Raw genomic sequence first — 18,749 nt, forward strand, 5'->3', positions numbered from 1 at the left:
TGAATGATCACGAATTAGGTTACATCCGTCTCTCGAAGTGTCTCAACTCTCTTGTGCTATTTCTGCTTGCAGTGGAAAACAAAACCTGAACAACTGTAAACTCCACTTACCTTTCAATGCTGGAAAGAAAATGCTTATTTTTATAGATTCTCACGAGGATGAGCACCTCTGAAACAACAACAGGCACATCTAGCACACGGTTTGAGATGTTGTGGATGGAGAGAATTTGTAAGTGAGGTTTTTCCTCAGAATTTTTTTTTTATTATTTTACACAAGTTGCCCAAACTTTGTGAAGTAATACAGAGCATGAGGTAAAGGGATCTGGTAGCAGCATTCGTGTTGCTAACCCGCTAAAATCAGGCAGGAAGTTAGCAAAACGACAGATGTGCAGTCCACAGACGTTAGCAACAAATAAACCAATGACAGATTATGATGTGTGCAACTTAAATATAAACAGTTAAATAATAAAATGCAGAATTGTCTCTTCATTGTGTGAGATGGTGCACCAAACAGGATGAATTACAAATGGTGGTTGTGTATAATGCAAAGTTTTCTCAGATCAACAGTGGTAGACTTTTGTTTTGATTTAAAACCTAACCCAAATTAACCAACAGACACAGGTTTAAATGTTTATTGTCAGACTAAAGTGTGCTTTAATAACTACGTTACAGCTGATTTTATGCTCACTTTTTTACAGCGGGGATACACATTGTGGTAAGTAACTGATTTGTAGCAGGTAGAGATCATGATATACTGTTGCAGAGAAGAAAGAAAATAAAGTTCAGAATGAAAGATCTTAAAAAATAAGAGATGCACAAATTAAAATACATTAGCAGTTGTAAAAGGCCTGTCTCCCCAGCAAACTTTAGAAAGACTGTTTTTGTTTACCTTGATTAAAATTACAAAAAATCTTTAAATTTGTTTTTATCAAGTGTCAATAATTTGTTTGGAACAGATGTAGATTTCCCCTTAAGTGTTTACATTGCAGATTTCTCGGTTTCTTGATCTGTATTAGAAGTAAAAGTCCTTTTCTTGAGCAATTATTGCCTACAAATGCATTTTCAGCCAGAAAAAGTATTATTAAAGAGCAAGTCACCCCCAAATCAACTTTTTTTTGCTGATAAACCAAATAAACGAGTGTCTAATCATGCTGCAGACACGTGTCGTCAATAATTTGGCACTTCAGTGCATCTTAGTTAAAATTTAAATATTCTGCTTAAAACTGTCAGTGTTGTGCCGTTGTCAGGTAAAAACTCTGCACTGTATTTGAATTTAAATCTGCCACCGCTATTGGCTAAGAAGTATGCTATGATGTAAACTGGTACATTATGATGTCACAATGCTGTCGTGAGCCTGAGTGTGTGTGTATTTGTTAGCGGCTCCACCCTCTCGGTCTGCCAGGCAACAGCATGTGTTGCATTTTTCAAACATGAAGTGGGAGTGGAGTTAGACTCTGGTAGGGGGTGACTCGCTCTTTAAATGATAATGGACTTGTTACAGTTTAAAACTAAATGGTCCCTTTTATTGTTTAAATCACGCTTTATTTGGAATTTTTGAACCAATTTCTCAAAATTCAGATGTCTTCTACTGGGGATGAGACACACTAAAAATTGTGAGGCAGCACTGAATATATATTAGATAGCCTGTTCATTTTTTGTTAGGGGAACTATAAGCACATCGTGAAAAAATGCCAGATTTAACCCTTACCTCACATTAGAGCATTTTTTTGTGCTGACACGTGTATTTTTGTGAATAACTTTGGCTATGTTAATGCAATTTATCTAATTTTTATGGAGGATGTGTATTTTGGAAGGAATTACAAAAAAAAGTTTGAAAAAATATTCAACCTACTTTATTAAAACGTGGAAATCATTTTGTACAGTTAAGCACATTGAAGCATTTTTTTGTGCCATTGACTTTCATGTAAATCATATATTTTTAATTAGCATAAATATTGGCATAATTTTAAAAAATTATGATTGTGCCCGTGTTTACAGTCTCATCACAAATGTAAGAAGCAGTTTTTACTGTTTTTCACTACATGGCATACTTTCTCCATATATAGCAGGGCAATGGCTGACCCAGCATTTAAACTGAATGATTTAGCTGTATTTCTTTACCTCTGACTGCCCATTATAATACATATTTTGCAAAAAAATGGTTTGTGTGTTATTTAGAGATGCCATACAATAGTTTGCATGTGTGTGTTCTGAATTTTTGGTAATTGTGCTTTTTCAGTGTTCTTTCAAAAAATAAGCCTGACTGAATGTACAAAATTAGCTTATTCTGCAAAATAGCATTTTGACATGTGTTCCTTTGTGTGTGATTGTTCAGGCATGCGTGTATGTAGGTACCAAAGCACTTTACAGATCTTCAAAGGACAGATCTGTGATCATTATCTGGAGTGGTTGAGCAGGTGTGGGCCATGGGAGTGTAGGGGGGGGGCACAGGTTCTCACACTCTGTTGACGTCATGAATATTCATCAAAGGCATGCTATATATCAAAAATCAAAGGATTTTCTGCTAAATTTCAGATACTCATTCACAATTTTACTTTTGCAAAATGTTATTTCAATAAGTACAAAGCATTTGCATGGATGAAAGCTAAGATGAAGGCTGAAAAACTTCAAAGGCGTACATTTGTTTTTCAAAACAAATTCCTGCAGAATCGAATTTTGTTTACATTCAGTAGGGGCAGCTTACACAGGTGCACCAATTGACTAAAAGTACATATATGAGACTCAGATCAGGATTCATTTCTTTGAACCGCAACCATGAGAAGAAGATTCAATGTGAATGAAGCCCTGGAGGTGTTTCAGCAGCTTGAGGAAGAGGGAGAGTCAGCCTCATCCTCATCCACGGATGACAGCTCTTGTTCGGATGAAGAGGCTGAAGATCAGGCCTTTACCCCAGGGCCTGATTCAGGGGAAGAAATGGAAGAAGGTTCAGATGAGGAGGTGGTTGCTGCAGAGGAGAGATGGGACCATCCTTTGTGGCAATCAAAGAGCGGGATCGCCTGGTCCCCGACACCCGACACCAGGATCCCCTTTCGGGCTCCAGACGTCCGCCATTGTGGGATCACCCGCCTCGCTGTCAGCTACATCCAAACTATTGAGGACAGCTTCGATTTTTTTTTGACTACAACAATCCTAGATGTAATAATAAAATACACCAATATAGAGGGAAGAAGAAAATATGACGATTGGACAGACGTTGACCGCGTGGAACTCCGGGCATTGTTTGGGTTGCTCATCCTCGCTGGTGTGCACCGTTCCCGTGGGGAATCATCTGCCAGCCTCTGGGGGGAGGAAACGGGGAGGCCGATATTCAGAGCCACGATGAGTTTGGGAAGGTTCCACATGCTGACTGCAACATTGCGCTTTGATGACCGCTTGACCAGGGCAGCCCGCCGGTTGGTGCAGCAGGACAAGCTCGCTCCCCTGCGGGAAGTGTGGGACCTCTGGGCGGCCCGGCTCCCTCTCGCCTACAACCCCGGTGAAGATGTCTGCGTTGATGAACAGCTCGTCGGATTCAGAGGTCGCTGCAACTTCAAGCAGTACATGCCCTAAAAACCGGCAAAATATGGCATCAAGCTGTGGGTGGTGTGCGATGTGGCCACTTCTTATGCCTGGGGGATTATTCCCTATCTGGGCAAGACGACTCGAGACGCCCCGGCAGAAAGGGGGCAAGGGAAGCGGGTGGTGCTGGAACTCACGGAGGGTCTGAGCGGCCGCACTGTCACCACGGACAATTTTTTCACCTCGCTGGTTCTTGGAGAGGAGCTGCTAAAAAAAAAATCTGTCTTGTGGGAACAGTTAGGCGCAACAAGCCAGAGTTGCCCCCACAGCTGTTCCAGATGAAAAGCAGAGCGGTTCTGTCCTCCCTGTTCGGCTTCACCTCCACCGCCACCGCGGTGAGCTACATTCCAAAGCGCCGGCGGAACGTTCTGCTCCTCAGCACCAAACACCATCAGGTTCAGATCCAGGAGGGACCGCAGCAGAAGCCGACCGTAATCATCGATTACAACCGCTGTAAAGGGGCAGTTGACAACTTGGACAAGGTAATTTATTTATTTTATTTTGTTTTATTATAAATCACCAACCTAATTGCATATGTAATTTATTTATTCATTTATTTTTATTCCAGCTCGTTGCAACATACAGCTGCCGCCGCAAGACCAGACGTTGGCCCATGTCGCTCTTCTGCAACATGTTAGATGTGAGCGCCTACAATGCCCTGGTCCTGTGGCTGTCTGTGGAACCGGCCTGGAACCAACAGAAGAGGAGCATCCGTCGAAGGCTGTTCTTGCAGGAGCTTGGGACCTCCATGGTGAGACCAGCCCAGGCGAGGCGCACTCGCTTGCCGCGGTCCAGCAGCGCTGCAGCTCTGTTGGAGGTGCAGCAGCAAGTGGAGCCAGGTCCAGCCCAGGAGCAGACAAAGAAAAGATGCCACCTTTGCAGAGGGAAGAGGAGCGTGCATGCACGCTTTTGCCATGCATGTGGACAGGCTGTGTGCAAGGAGCACTCAACAGTTGTGTGCTCAGCCTGCAGCTGTTAGCTCACTCCCCTCTGTGTTTCTCTCTCTTTCTCTCTTTCTCTCTCTCTCTCTCTCTCTCTCTCTCTCTCTCACACACACACACACACACACACACACACACACACACACACACACACACACACACACACACACACACACACACACACTTTTTCTTTGTTCGTGTGCTTTAATAAAGTGTTCAACTGGTCATCTTTGTAAGTGCATTTTTTTGTGCTCTAATGACTTTAACGTGAGTATTTTAGAAAATATGACATTACACAAAAACTACAAAGTGAGCAAAAAATATTTTTATGCCTATTTGTGACACTCCAAGGCTGTGACAACTTACCCACAAAAAAGGTCATCTGGACATAACACACAAAAAATGATTTGATTTTTTCATTTTTTGTACAGTTTTCAAACTTCGGGTTTTGCTAATAAACCTAGCAATAAAGGGGTTAAATCTGAGAAACACACACATATTTTATTATATTTTGTTAGGGCTGAAGCCAAGGATGAAATTCATGTAAAAAAATTGGGACTTATGAAATATTATATAATATTTCTATGGGAAGCTTTCTAAGTGCTTTTTTTTGTGCTCTAATGACTTTAACGTGAGTATTTTAGAAAATATGACATTACACAAAAACTACAAAGTGAACAAAAAATATTTTTATGCCTATTTGTGACACTCCAAGGCTGTGACAACTTACCCACAAAAAAGGTCATCTGGACATAACACACAAAAAATGATTTGATTTTTTCATTTTTTGTACAGTTTTCAAACTTTGGGTTTTGCTAATAAACCTAGCAATGAAGGGGTTAAATCTGAGAAACACACACATATTTTATTATATTTTGTTAGGGCTGAAGCCAAGGATGAAATTCATGTAAAAAAATTGGGACTTATGAAATATTATATAATATTTCTATGGGAAGCTTTCTAAGTGCATTTTTTTGTGCTCTAATGACTTTAACGTGAGTATTTTAGAAAATGTGACATTACACAAAAACTACAAAGTGAGCAAAAAATATTTTTATGCCTATTTGTGACACTCCAAGGCTGTGACAACTTACCCACAAAAAAGTTAATCTGGACATAACACACAAAAAATGATTTGATTTTTTCATTTTTTGTACAGTTTTCAAACTTCGGGTTTTGCTAATAAACCTGGCAATGAAGGGGTTAAATCTGAGAAACACACACATATTTTATTATATTTTGTTAGGGCTGAAGCCAAGGATGAAATTCATGTAAAAAAATTGGGACTTATGAAATATTACATAATATTTCTATGGGAAGCTTTCTAAGTGCATTTTTTTGTGCTCTAATGACTTTAACGTGAGTATTTTAGAAAATGTGACATTACACAAAAACTACAAAGTGAGCAAAAAATATTTTTATGCCTATTTGTGACACTCCAAGGCTGTGACAACTTACCCACAAAAAAGTTAATCTGGACATAACACACAAAAAATGATTTGATTTTTTCATTTTTTGTACAGTTTTCAAACTTCGGGTTTTGCTAATAAACCTGGCAATGAAGGGGTTAAATCTGAGAAACACACACATATTTTATTATATTTTGTTAGGGCTGAAGCCAAGGATGAAATTCATGTAAAAAAATTGGGACTTATGAAATATTATATAATATTTCTAAAGGAAGCTTTCTAAGTGCATTTTTTTGTGCTCTAATGACTTTAACGTTAGAAAATTTAAACGTTGGGTAAGGGTTAATAATGTAGGCTACTTTCCAGTCGTAGGTTGGCGGTACAGAGTTAGAAAATTACTCACAAGATTGTGAAGATGTTTTTCTCCTCAGAAGAAGTTACAATGGTGTTCTGCTAAGCTGTGGTAGCCTCATGGAGGGGGCCATCGGCTAGCACACTGCTGCGAACCACTTACAGTAAACATTCTCCCTCTTGACATGGAATGTGCTACTACTAGTTTACCTGTTGAATTAATTATAGATTCACTAAGATAAATACAATAAAATGCATCTCTTACTAAATAGAACATTTACTAAGAAATCACAATGGTGTGTGTGTGTGTGTGTGTGTGTGTGTGTGTGTGTGTGTGTGTGTGTGTGTGTGTGTGTGTGTGTGTGTGTGTGTGTGTGTGTGTGTGTGTGTGTGTGTGTGTGTGTGTGTGTGTGTGTGTGTGTGCCTGCTCTTTCTTCTTGATCCCCAGAATGGCTGCTTATGAGTCAGGAACCTCTGGAGGTTTCTTCCTGTGGAGTTTTCCTCTCCACTGTCGCTGTATGCTTGCTTAGTATGCAGAGTGCTGCAAAGACACTGACACCAGTCAGTGACTCAATGCAACCTGCTGGATTCCTTACAGGAAACTTTTTCTGATAGGCTTAATGAACTGGGGCCTCATTTATAAAGCTTTCTTACGGACAAAACGGGGACGGAAAATTGTGTAAGCAGCTTTCCACGCTAACTTTGGGATTTATAAAAGAAAACTTAGCGGAAAAATGTGCGCAACTTTAAGTTGACTAAGAACCTTGCTTACGCACATTTTGGACATGGAGAGCACCTGCAGTGCTGCTGCTGAGAAGGATAAAATTATGAATTCCAGCAGCATTACCACTTGTACTGCTTCGTGCGCACACAGAACGAGTCCCCCCACACGCGCACACACACCCGCGCACGGACACAAAATGCTGCAGCAAGCCGGCTTATGTATATGCATGAGATTCACAAGGCATTTTGCACTGGCCATTTATGGCAGAAAGTGGGTGTGTTGAGGGCGGGATGTGACTAAAAAGCAGCTGAGAACCTCTCTCGTAAGTCTGATTTATAAAGCAGAGATTGCCGTCAGCTGCATGTTTTATACGTCACAAACCTACTTGGCGTAAGTACATTTTTTTTGCTGAGCTTAAGTACGGTTTTAGTAAGGATTCTACGCAATGTTTTATAAATGAGACCCTAGAACTGTATTAGAATGTTTACTTTGCGAAGTACCTTCAGACGACTCTTGTCACGCTATATTACAGTTTTTCTCCATTGGTTTGGCTCATTTCTTGAAACAGAAATTACATTCTCAAAATAATATGGACAAACCTCCAAACCTCTTGGAGGTGGCATTTCTGATGGCATTTCTCATTCATTTTATCAAATGGCAAATGCCTTAGTACATGTCTCAATTGTCTCAGTGCATCTTTGCAAACGATTAAGTACATGTAGCCTACAGTTATACAGTTAGCCCACATTTAGCATTTTCCAAATAAATAGATCTTGTAGATCTAAACCGATTAGTTGATTCTCAGTCTAATGATCATTCTCTCCAAAACATGTCAGCATGATTACATTGTATAAGTACTCGCATGCACAACTGTCTGTTCAATTGTCAGAATTGGTTAAGAATATAATACCATGAATACCGTTTATGAATTTCTTTGAATATTTGATACATTGATGACAGTCATTGACATCGACATATAAATATTGGACAATGGGTTTCCATAGACTCCAATAATAAGTTTTTGAGCTAAAATGGGAGGTAGCCACCACCGCCATTTTGACCGTGTCAAGGTTCCTTCAAGCCCAGACAATTCCACAAAAGGAAAGAGAGGTGGAGCTGAGGGTGGGGCTGTAAGGCTGGGATCAACTGACGACACCCGGTCGAACTAGCTACAAGCTAACCTGAAGCTAACCCAAAGCTAACGCGGAGGTGGGAGCTAAGCTAACGGAGGTAACAACCTAGTTACAACCGGAGTTAACTGTGCACAACAACAGAGCTTCTGAGTCAGAGATACGCCGGGCTGACCGCTGGGTAAAACCGGGTGGAACACAGAGGTCTCCCGAGAGCTCCACAAGCCAGCAGCCGCACAGCAGACAAGCGCCGCTGCGATCTGAGATGCGCAGGGCTGCCGCTGGGGAGAACCGGGAGGAAAGGTTTCCATCCCAGAGCTCCACAAGCTGGCAGCCCGCGCAGCAGACAGAAGCCGCGATCAGACAGAGATGCGCCGAGCTGCGGGGAGGGAAGAACCGGGTGGAAAACATCGGTCTCCCGAGAGCTCCACAAGCCGATTGTCGGAACCCAGCTCCACCAACATGTTATATTTCAACCCATTTTCTAAAGTGCAGCATTATGTTAAATGCACTGGGTTTTACCCTATTACATTTAAATTTCATGGTTAATCACTACATGTTAAAATCTAAGCTCAGCTCGGCAGTGACCTAAAATACATAAATATAATTTTACTTACCGAAAAAAATGAAGTGGAGACTCCTTGGACGCTCTATTAGTGCAATTAATACCACAGCAAGTCTTTTTGTCCAACAATTGCACAAAAAATATCCAAAAAAGAATGTACAAACACAGAGACTCAAAATCCTGGAACAGTTTCCAAGCCAGACCGAGGCTCTACTGAGAGCTAGCTCTATGACTTTGAACGTCAGTTGAGAGTCAGTCTCATGCCAGACTGACCAGTGAAGAGAGGGCCTCAAGTTAAGACCCTCTCCTCATTGGTCAGTCCACACAAGGTGGGTCAAAGGTTACCCTGAGCAGGTTACATGATGTCAGGCATTCAAGTATTGAGTATATTTACTGCATATTACAGTAAAATATTCTGTATGTGACCATATTATGGTGATCCTTGGGTCATGATGATGGGGCCCTTGAATATTGTTGCCCAGGGTACAACAAAGTGTTAATCTGGCCCTGCTCCTGCCACCAACAGAGCAGCTGTTTTGGGGAGTTTGCAAAGAAAATGTGAACTTATCGCTATCATAATCATTCTGTCCTGTTTTGCAAAATACTGCGTGCTTTTTGTTTCTTTTACTTACAAAACTGAAACACAACTGTGAAATTATTTATCACACTGTTGGACATACTTTATATCTCTTGGCTCTCAAGCATTGATGCAATCTTATTAAAGCAGAGTAAATAGGATAAACATGTATGCCTTACCTTGGTGTGAAATATAATAAAACTGCCCTTTTTCACCCAGGTTGCAGGTCTGTTTCTCTTCTAGAGTAATGAAAACTGCTGAAAAAAAGTCTAAATCATAATCAGCTTTGAATTCAATTTCGATATACATTTAATCAGATGATGAGAGATGTGTTCTAACTTGTAAACAACAATATTTATTATAAGCTCACATTTGACGTTTTTTATGTAATTTTATAAAAGAAAATGAAGCTGGTATGTTGCAAAATAGGACAGAATGGTTATTGTAGCGCTAAATTCATATTTTCTTTTTTAAAACTCCTCAAGACCTAGGCTGTAACCCTGTAGCGAGGAAAGACGGTTCCTCTTACATTAAATAGCCAATCGCAACAGAGCCCATCCAGCTAATCAGAGGCGAGAAAAGCGGGACGTCATACGATTCCAAATGACGTTTACGGCGAGGCTACGTAGGGAAGGTCTTCGATCTCGCGAGACTTTCCGTGAATTGGCGTAGCCGCGTTTGTGTGGTGTGTGTTACTGTACACGCTAACTAAACCTAACCACCTAAACTTTGTCATATTTGTCGGTAAACCTCTCCGGTATACATAGTTAAGGTGAAGTGGTCTTTAGAATCAACGTAACCATGAGTGTGCTTGCCAAAATAGCAGAGATAGAAAATGAGGTAAGGCGAAAGTTGACGCTTTAAACCCTTCGAGTCTGTCACGTTTAGTTCACATAGCTACTGCTAGTCGCTAACGCTATCTCATAAAAGAAGATCCATTTTAACCTATATTTGACTGGCCCCGCATCCCTGACAGTTTAAGCTGTTAAAAAAAGAAAATGTATTTCAGTGTTCAGTTTAGTTGTCACTTATAGATGAATAAAGAGATTAATGTCAGTTCACAGATGTTGGCAACGCATATGCTAAACCGGTTCTAGCTTAGATTTGAATAACTGATTAATTTAATCTGTTAATTGCTTTAATATTATCGTTATTAACTGACAGATGCGCTGAGTTGACAATATCGAAATGCACTGACGCGAAAACGGCACCGGACCAAATTTTTGTTTTTAAGCCACTCTGAGCGTACAGGCATCAAATATAATTCAGATACGTGTAATAAATGGTTGTTTGTTGGTAATCTGTTATAAAAGTACAAATTGTCTCCAGTTCTTTAGAGTGCTACAAAATATAAAAGCAGAGTTAGAATTAGGGGTAGACCAATATATATAGGCCGATATTAACGGTTTTTTATACATCAGTGTTATTTGTCTTTCAGAAAGCCAATTTAAAGTCAGGCACATCCTCAGGCAGCCCGGTGCTGTTATAGAATTTAATCTAAATGTATTTTTGCATTCACTAATAAAATCTGCATAATAAATACTCTAACTTTATATAGTTGCCTCACAGTGCACAAAGTTAACAGTTATGGGCCATTCCCATCTGTACCGGGTCGGCCCGGGCCGGGTAGCGTAGGTTGTTTACATATCTGGGTGGTCTGGTATTTTTCTGGGCCAAACAAGGCTCATTCTCAGCCCTCTTCTCAAGGGGGTCTGCTTCAGGCCGACCAGGGCCAACACACCCACTGCTGACAGCAAATTCACACCTTCCATTAGAGCAAGCCTCTGATTGGTGGGTAGAATCAGCCCACATGGGCTTAAGACAAGAATGTGTGGAATCAACCAGGCCAGGCTGGGGCCGACTGGGGCTACCCGGCCCGGGCCAACCCGGTACAGATGGGAATGGCCCATTATTCGTTAAATTTAGAGATCAAAAACTGCTTCAGAAATTTTGTGCATCAACCGTTATTAGTGACAGTTAAGCATGAAAATCAGGTGGAAAATGTCTAGATATTGGCTATTTGAAATCGGGCCATAAATATTGGCAATACATATTGGACATTGGCTGAACTTGTCTCCTACATTTCGGCAATAGAAAAACAAATATCAGTAAATAAAGATTATTACAAGAAAATCAGCTTCCTAGGAAGCAAACCTGAAGAAGTTATGCGTGGTTTAAATGTTTTGAACAATGCTACTACTGTATTATTAAATAAACTTTTTCGAATAATCTAAATAAGTTGGTGTAATGAAATAGATATCCATCTTTCCATCAAAACTAATATTTTTTCTGCAATATCTGTATGCTGTGTGTAAAGTCAGATAGAACACAGATATGTATGACCTCCTATAATTATACTGAGCTCATATTAGGCACCCATCCAGTCTTCTTAAAGTTTCCTTTTAATTTTGAGCAAGCCATGAATCAAAATTTAGACATTTCAAGTAATTAGCTTCTGTTAAAGTTCTACTTTGAAAGCAATAAAACGGTCCAGCTAAATGTTTTACTTCTTATTTCATCATGCACTCTGGTGTTACTGTAGATGGCCAGGACACAGAAGAACAAGGCCACAGCTCACCACTTGGGTCTGCTCAAAGCACGTCTAGCTAAGCTGAGGAGGGAGCTCATCACACCAAAAGGCGGGAGTGGTGGTGGACCTGGAGAAGGTAGTCTTACTATATTGTGTATTTAATTCACAAATAGCTCCAATTCAGGAATTGTTTCTGAGGTTTCTCTCCCATGAGGCATTTAAATTTATGTCTGTTTTTATCCATAATTACAGAAATTCAGGTTTTTATTCTCTCACATACAGGTTTTGATGTGGCAAAAACCGGCGATGCTCGAGTTGGTTTTGTTGGCTTTCCTTCAGTAGGAAAGTCCACCCTGCTGAGTAACCTAGCAGGTGTGTACTCTGAGGTTGCAGCATACGAGTTCACAACGCTTACAACAGTTCCTGGGGTCATTCGGTATAAAGGTGCCAAAATTCAGGTACAGGAAAATGTCTTCCAGTCCTGAGATATTAAAGTGGTGTTTCATTGGGTTGAGATTTATTTTTTCTTTATAGCTCCTGGATCTTCCAGGAATCATCGAAGGAGCCAAGGACGGCAAGGGTAGAGGCAGGCAGGTCATTGCAGGTAGAGTTTTATTAGATTTCTGCTAAAGCAAAAAGAAAGCCACTGATGTTATAATTTTGGAATTTAACTGAAATCAGAAATTAACTTTGAATAAAAGGTTTTTTTTATGAATTGCTGTCAACTAGACCTAACTTGTGTGTTTATAACCTAAAACACGATGACTTATTGTAAATGTTTTATTTATAACTGTTTCATGTTCTTAGAGGCCTTAGCAGGGTTTCTGCAACTATCTAGCTCCTAAAATAGCAAACAATTGTGCAGACATGGCAAGCTTTATTCTCTTGCATCATTCCAACTGTATCTAATAAAACAGAATGTTATCTTTCCTCTTTCTGTTTTATTCTCAGTGGCTCGAACCTGCAATCTAATCCTGATAGTGCTGGATGTGTTAAAGCCTCTTCTTCATAAGAAGCTAATAGAACATGAGCTGGAGGGCTTTGGCATCCGACTTAACAAACAGCCTCCCAACATCGGGTTCAAAAAGAAGGACAAAGGAGGCATTAACTTCACCGCTACAGTACGTGATGCTTGGCACAACGGCGCAGGGATGAAGGGCTCATTTTCATCGTAATCCGCAACAGAAACGAATAAATACTTTCTTACATGTTTTAATTTATAATAATAATTTTGAATGATCAAAACAAAAATGTGGTTCGTCTAGATTAATGTAACAGAACAGAAGAAATTATTCATCAGACTGTTGACAGGTAACTGGGGCATGTAACCTTACATGTCTAGTAAAGTGCAGCTTTGTCAGTGGTTTATAGGGAGATAACAGCTCTACAGCTATTGTACAGTTAATAAGAAATGTGGTTTGATTGCATGATGCTGTTTCTTCATGCTGCTTTTGGGCCAGTGTGTACATTTGCTAGATTTATTCACCTTTAGCATTTTCGTCATGCCTTTTTCTCTGCTTCACATTTTCCCTTTCATCATCTCTCCGTGTCCTATTAGTGTGCTCAAAGTGAGCTGGATGGTGATACAGTTAAGACCATCTTGGCCGAGTACAAGATCCACAACGCCGACATCACCCTGCGCAGTGATGTCACAGCTGATGACCTGATTGATGTGGTGGAGGGAAACCGGTAAGCTGTCGTTCCCTGCGGGTGTGGCCTGTTGGAGTCTGAAATTGCACATGGGTTCCTTCTGCACCACTGCAGATGCATTCAATACAGCGTTTGGTGTTTTAAACAGTCTTGCTCATTGAAAAATTATGCAAGTTAATGTAAAACACAGCAATGAAATGTTGAATGAGAACTTTTTACTAGATATAACCACAAAACCTGAAAGTGCATCATTTTATTTTAAAGATGCCGTTCATGGACTGATCTTAACGTGTCCGCAGGGAATTAAAACATTTATGCTGCTTCTCTTTATTTTTGAAATTTTAATTGTTTGCCATCCAAACTCAATTCATACCAGTGAGAGACTAGATGCTTTTGCAAGAAAAAAGCACCTCAGGTGAATTGAAAATGTCTTTAGTGACTTCTAGAATGCCTAGGATCCCTTTAATGAAGTTGATGTAATTATCACCTATAGTGAAATGGGTAAAACAGGCAAAATTGATGATCACTGACTTTGTCAACTCCCAACAGAGTTTACATCCCGTGCATCTATGTGCTCAATAAAATCGACCAGATCTCCATCGAGGAGCTTGACATCATCTACAAAGTTCCCCACACTGTGCCCATCTCAGCCCACCACCGCTGGAACTTTGATGACCTGCTGGAGCGGATGTGGGACTATCTACAGCTTGTGCGCATGTGAGATTAAAGGGCTAAAAGGCATATACAGATTAAAAAACATGATTACTCATACTGTAACACCTGAGGTGTTGTGTTTATTGCAGCTACACCAAACCCAAAGGCCAGCTGCCTGATTACACGTCTCCTGTTGTACTCCCGAATGGACGGACTTCAGTGGAGGATTTCTGCTTGAAAATTCACAAAAATCTCATCAAGGAATTAAAGTAGTGAGTACTGTAGACCTTACAACATTATAATTTGTAATTTGCTTTGCCTTTAAGAAGACTTGCGAACAGGAGACGTGGGCTGCAGAACAGTTTTAGCAGACATCAATTCTTCAGCCTAGTTTATGCTTCAGCTCCATGTGGAAGAGACGCACACATTGACGGAGATGTTTTGCCTTCGGACTTCTCCTTCTCTTGGGGAGTGTAGCAAAGCAGTTCCCTGCCAGGACAACAGAGGGCGTAGCGCTTTTCTGAGGCATCCTGGCATGTATCCGATAGTGCATTTACTGTTGTTTTTTGTATTTCAGAGACTTTAACACAGACAAATTTGTCCTTCATTCTCCTCCACCTCTTCATGTCCCTGCCACCTGTAAACTCGTGTGTCCATCCACAAATATAAGCGCTTGCTGCTTATGTTAATACTCCTCCTGTGACAGACGTATAAAACCTTCATGTTTTTAGAGTTTTTCCACGAGGTATTCTTCAAGCTGCTCCATTTGCTACTAGATATTGTTGGCTCTCTTTAGTGCTGTTGACAAATTTAATAGAAGCAGCGTCCTGACCAATCACAAGCTTGCATTCTCAGTTTCGTTCGACGGACGTTTAGAAAAGATGGCTCGAGTCTGCCCGTCATTGTGAGCCTGTTGGAGAGCCCTTGCAACGACAGATAATGGGGTTGCACCACGTCTCCGCACCGACGCATAAACTAGGCTTAAAAAGACAAAAATGTAACATTACATTGCATTTGTCAGAGTCTCAGCATTACTCATTTATTTAAACCAAATAGCATTCAAATCAGGCAGAACTGATATCGATATTTGCCATTAAGTCCAATATGGTGTTCATTATCTGTATTACTAAAACGTAAATGATACAACTGTACCAAGTAGATTTTATTAGTATTCTAAGCAGCTTGGTGGGGAGGAGCAATAGGAAATATTTTAAGAGAATGCAAATGAGGCAGATTTCAAGCTTGTATAAATAAAATAACAGTAAATTAAATGAAAACTGTTCAGATGATATTAAGACAAGCAGGAAAAACCTGGTTATAAAGTGTTGGGTTGCTCTTAGTGACCAGCAGAGGGGTTTTGTCGATTCGTGGCACATTGGATGAGGAGTAACTCCCTACCAAAGATTGGAAGCTTTGGGAAAAAGAGCCTTTTTACTATTAAGATATATTCATAGAATATTTGTTCTGGCAGTGTCAGCCCAATGTGGTGCATCAGTGTATTGACAGAGTGGACTGATGAATACTGTACTCTGCAGAGACGTTTTTTACATGCAGAGCAGTTTTAAGGTTTGGAAATTAGCCAAGCAATAGTAATTGCACTTGATGTGTGGCATTAAAGAAGTTCTGTTCACTCTGTGCTGTGATCAAGACTAGAATTAATCTGGACTGGTTCCTATTTGTCATGCAGACCTTCAGCTTGTCTCTAAGAAAGGGTCTTTAGGTTCGTAGACGTAAAACCGAGACGACGCAGGTTGGATGCAAAATAATCCTCTGTAGCCTGCCTGGAAGACATTAAATTGCATCTTGACCAGCATAAAAAAAAGACTAGTGAACCACGTGAACCTGCTGCTGTGGCACCGAGAACATGCCGCAGTTAAGATCCCTCTTCTGTAAAAGTATGATGTTATTGCTCGAATCTATAATGTTTTTTGGCTTGTATCCAAATAAGGAGTTGTATTACACCTGTTCTGAAAACAGGGGTGGCAAATTTTGAAAAATTCAACCATTTCAACCATAGCCATGGTCCTCTTTATGACTAAATACTCAGATGAAGCATTGGTGAGTTTTGTTTTGCATCCAGGAAGTTTCACGAGCAGATGGGTGAGTCAAAGTCATCAATCAGTCTGGGTGTTAGTGCCTCTGAGCATTAAACGTCCTCCGGGGAGTGGATGAGTCCAGCAGTGACACATGCAGTTAGGAGGCTCTAACTAAAAGATACTATTCATCTAATGCTTACTTTATAGTGAAGTTATTATTTTAGCTAAATGTGAATACGGTTAAAGTCTTTTTTTTTTTTTTTTCCTCCATCTAGTGCACTTGTGTGGGGCTCGTCTGTTAAACACAACCCTCAGAAGGTGGGCAAGGACCACGTCATGGAGGATGAAGATGTTATCCAGCTGGTGAAAAAGTAGACAAGCTCCTAAACATCTGCATGGTCTGTGGATCTCAAAGCTAATCAGTAAAATTACCAAACATGTCCAAAAGAACATCTGTCTCTCCTCCTGTGGTTTCCACTCGCTTGCTTTACATAAAAAATGGCATGAATATACCACGGTTGGGAAACAGTACCGAACACCATTAATTGTTCATATTGAATGTTGGTTAAGGCTTGCATAACAAAACGAAGAAAACTCCAATAAAAACTGAATTGAGTACTTTTGTCTCGATTTCTTTAGCAGTGATCCCCCCCCCATCCATTAATCATAATACATTTGTGAGCAAAGTGACACAAAAAGTGTTGTTGAACCTGTAATGTATCATGTCACCATGAAAATTTCAGTCCTGCGTAGAATAAGGAAAAAAAGCTCATTTAAACAACACTGCAACTGATTGATTTATGCGACATTGATGATGAAGCCAGTTATGCAGACTGCTGGCTCGCTCCCTCTACGGAGGGGACGGCCACTCAGGTTAATCAGTTCATTCACTCTGATGCAGTCTGGGGTCGTCAGATGCAAGCTGTTCACAAGTAACATAACTCTAGAGCAGAATAAAGCTTCTTTTAATCTGCTTGGTGCATTTTGGGAGGCTAGTTTTAGCAGATGTTAGTATGCAGCTGGTGTCGTGCAGCGGAGCCATTTTGTAGAAGTCGGTGAAAGGAGTAGGCACTATTAGTTCATGCACAAGTATTTAGAGCAGGCTTTAGTTAGAATATTTAAAGAATGCACTAAGATTGTTTCCTCTCCTGGAAGTGCTTATTGTCATATGAAAGGTGGTGAAAATGACTGGTTTTGACCAGGTTTCTTCCTTTAAATGAGTCTTAGCAAAATTACTTGGGTGCTTTAAACGTTTACTACATATCTGATCATCACAAAATGTTGCTTTTAAGGCCTAAACTGGTTTATCTTCATATATGAGAAAGTTAAAAAAATATTTCCCAAAGTCTAAAGTATAGTAACTGCAACGTTTTGGACATTTATTAAAGGTTATTTGATTTAAGACCCTTTCAACTTTTTGGCGTAAATATCTGTCGAGGAACACTGATGCTTAAAGCTGGAACAAAGATGACTTTTTCGCCACACCAATGATAAGAAAAGGCTCAGTCAGATGGTACACAGCAAAGTTCTATGCAGCTTTTTAATAAAAGCTGCAGTGGTTGAGGGTGACTGTGGTCCATCAGCAACAGCATCGACCCTCCCCAGACACTGCCACTACCCCACCCCCTTTTACCCTGTAAATTATAGCAGCACTTAAGCTAATGAAAGAGTTGAGGACCGGGCACTAATAAAAGCCATTAAGTGAATAAAGCACTTCCCCCTCTAACAAAATTAAAGAATCTACCCATTTGGAGAGGGCGGACTCTGTATTAATATTTATGAAATGCGGAACCAGTTGCCCCCCCAAACTCCCCAACCCTTGTCCAATCCCAGACTGACCAAGTCTTCATTGCCAGAGCACCTATCCCAAGAGAACATCACCGACCCCTCCTAGCTCGAAGGAGGGGCAGAAGTTGGGGACTTGAAGGGTGCTGAGGACGCAGTCAGGACAGTCTTTCTCCAGAATCGCAAGCTGGAAGACCCCAAGACGCCGCTCAGATCATCTAGCCGATTTCGAAACCCATCGGCCGCCTACATCTCCACTTCAACATTAAGGCCAGTGTGCGCGAGAAGGTGGGTTTCCTGGAAAGATCAACAAAATGAATTGTAAATTCAAGAGTGAGTATAAATTAACTGTTTTGGAGGTGTTTAATGGAGTTTACCAGAAGATGTAATTGTTTCTTTTTTATTATGTCACTGTTAAAAGAGGTATAGATCAGTTGTTGGTGGCTCCAGAAAGATATCAGTCACGGTGAGACTTTAGAAAAATTCAAGGTAAGAAACAAAATGTGTCATAATCATCCATGCATTAAAACCATCCCATCAAACCAACATCATCCCAGTAAAACATCCTCATTCTGAAAAACTGGCACCTGTTTCTCTACCAGCGTCCTACATTGACTCCCAACGTTCTTCCATTTCCACGCCGTTTGGTCGCTACAAAAGTAGAGTTTTTCTTTGTTGCATTTATATACAGTACGGTGTCATTTCATCACACAAAGTGGTTGAGTTGTCTGAGCTCTAAGTTGATTATCGCGCCATGCTTTCTCATTTTGGTAAGCTGTCCCTTGGGAGCTGAAAGTGACTCAGAAGATAACAAGATTG

General features: G+C 40.5%; 2 protein-coding genes across 3 annotated transcripts; both read left to right on the forward strand.

Moving 5' to 3' along the window:
• The first annotated feature begins 19 nt into the window (after window positions 1-19).
• On the forward strand, window positions 20-5,103 carry LOC129159255 (piggyBac transposable element-derived protein 4-like). Of its 2 annotated transcripts, none has more exons than XM_054736914.2 (2): window positions 20-4,060; window positions 4,147-5,103. In XM_054736914.2, the coding sequence occupies exons 1-2, from the start codon at window positions 3,857-3,859 to the stop codon at window positions 4,555-4,557; spliced, it is 615 nt and encodes a 204-aa protein (XP_054592889.2). In that variant the 5' UTR covers window positions 20-3,856; the 3' UTR covers window positions 4,558-5,103. The 2 variants fall into 2 exon arrangements, 1 of the variants encoding a protein (XP_054592889.2); XR_011520969.1 differs by having other exon boundaries at window positions 2,444-4,060.
• Window positions 5,104-9,925: 4,822 nt separating this feature from the next.
• Window positions 9,926-16,763, forward strand: drg1 (developmentally regulated GTP binding protein 1). Its single transcript, XM_015941011.3, has 9 exons — window positions 9,926-10,115; window positions 11,818-11,941; window positions 12,088-12,263; window positions 12,340-12,409; window positions 12,757-12,926; window positions 13,364-13,494; window positions 14,005-14,172; window positions 14,259-14,381; window positions 16,421-16,763. Exons 1-9 carry the CDS (start codon window positions 10,077-10,079, stop codon window positions 16,518-16,520), a joined length of 1,101 nt encoding a protein of 366 aa, XP_015796497.1. The 5' UTR covers window positions 9,926-10,076; the 3' UTR covers window positions 16,521-16,763.
• Window positions 16,764-18,749: the final 1,986 nt, after the last annotated feature.

Source organism: Nothobranchius furzeri, chromosome 6 (genome assembly GCF_043380555.1).
Source record: "Nothobranchius furzeri strain GRZ-AD chromosome 6, NfurGRZ-RIMD1, whole genome shotgun sequence".
Classification (NCBI taxonomy): Eukaryota; Metazoa; Chordata; class Actinopteri; order Cyprinodontiformes; family Nothobranchiidae; genus Nothobranchius; species Nothobranchius furzeri.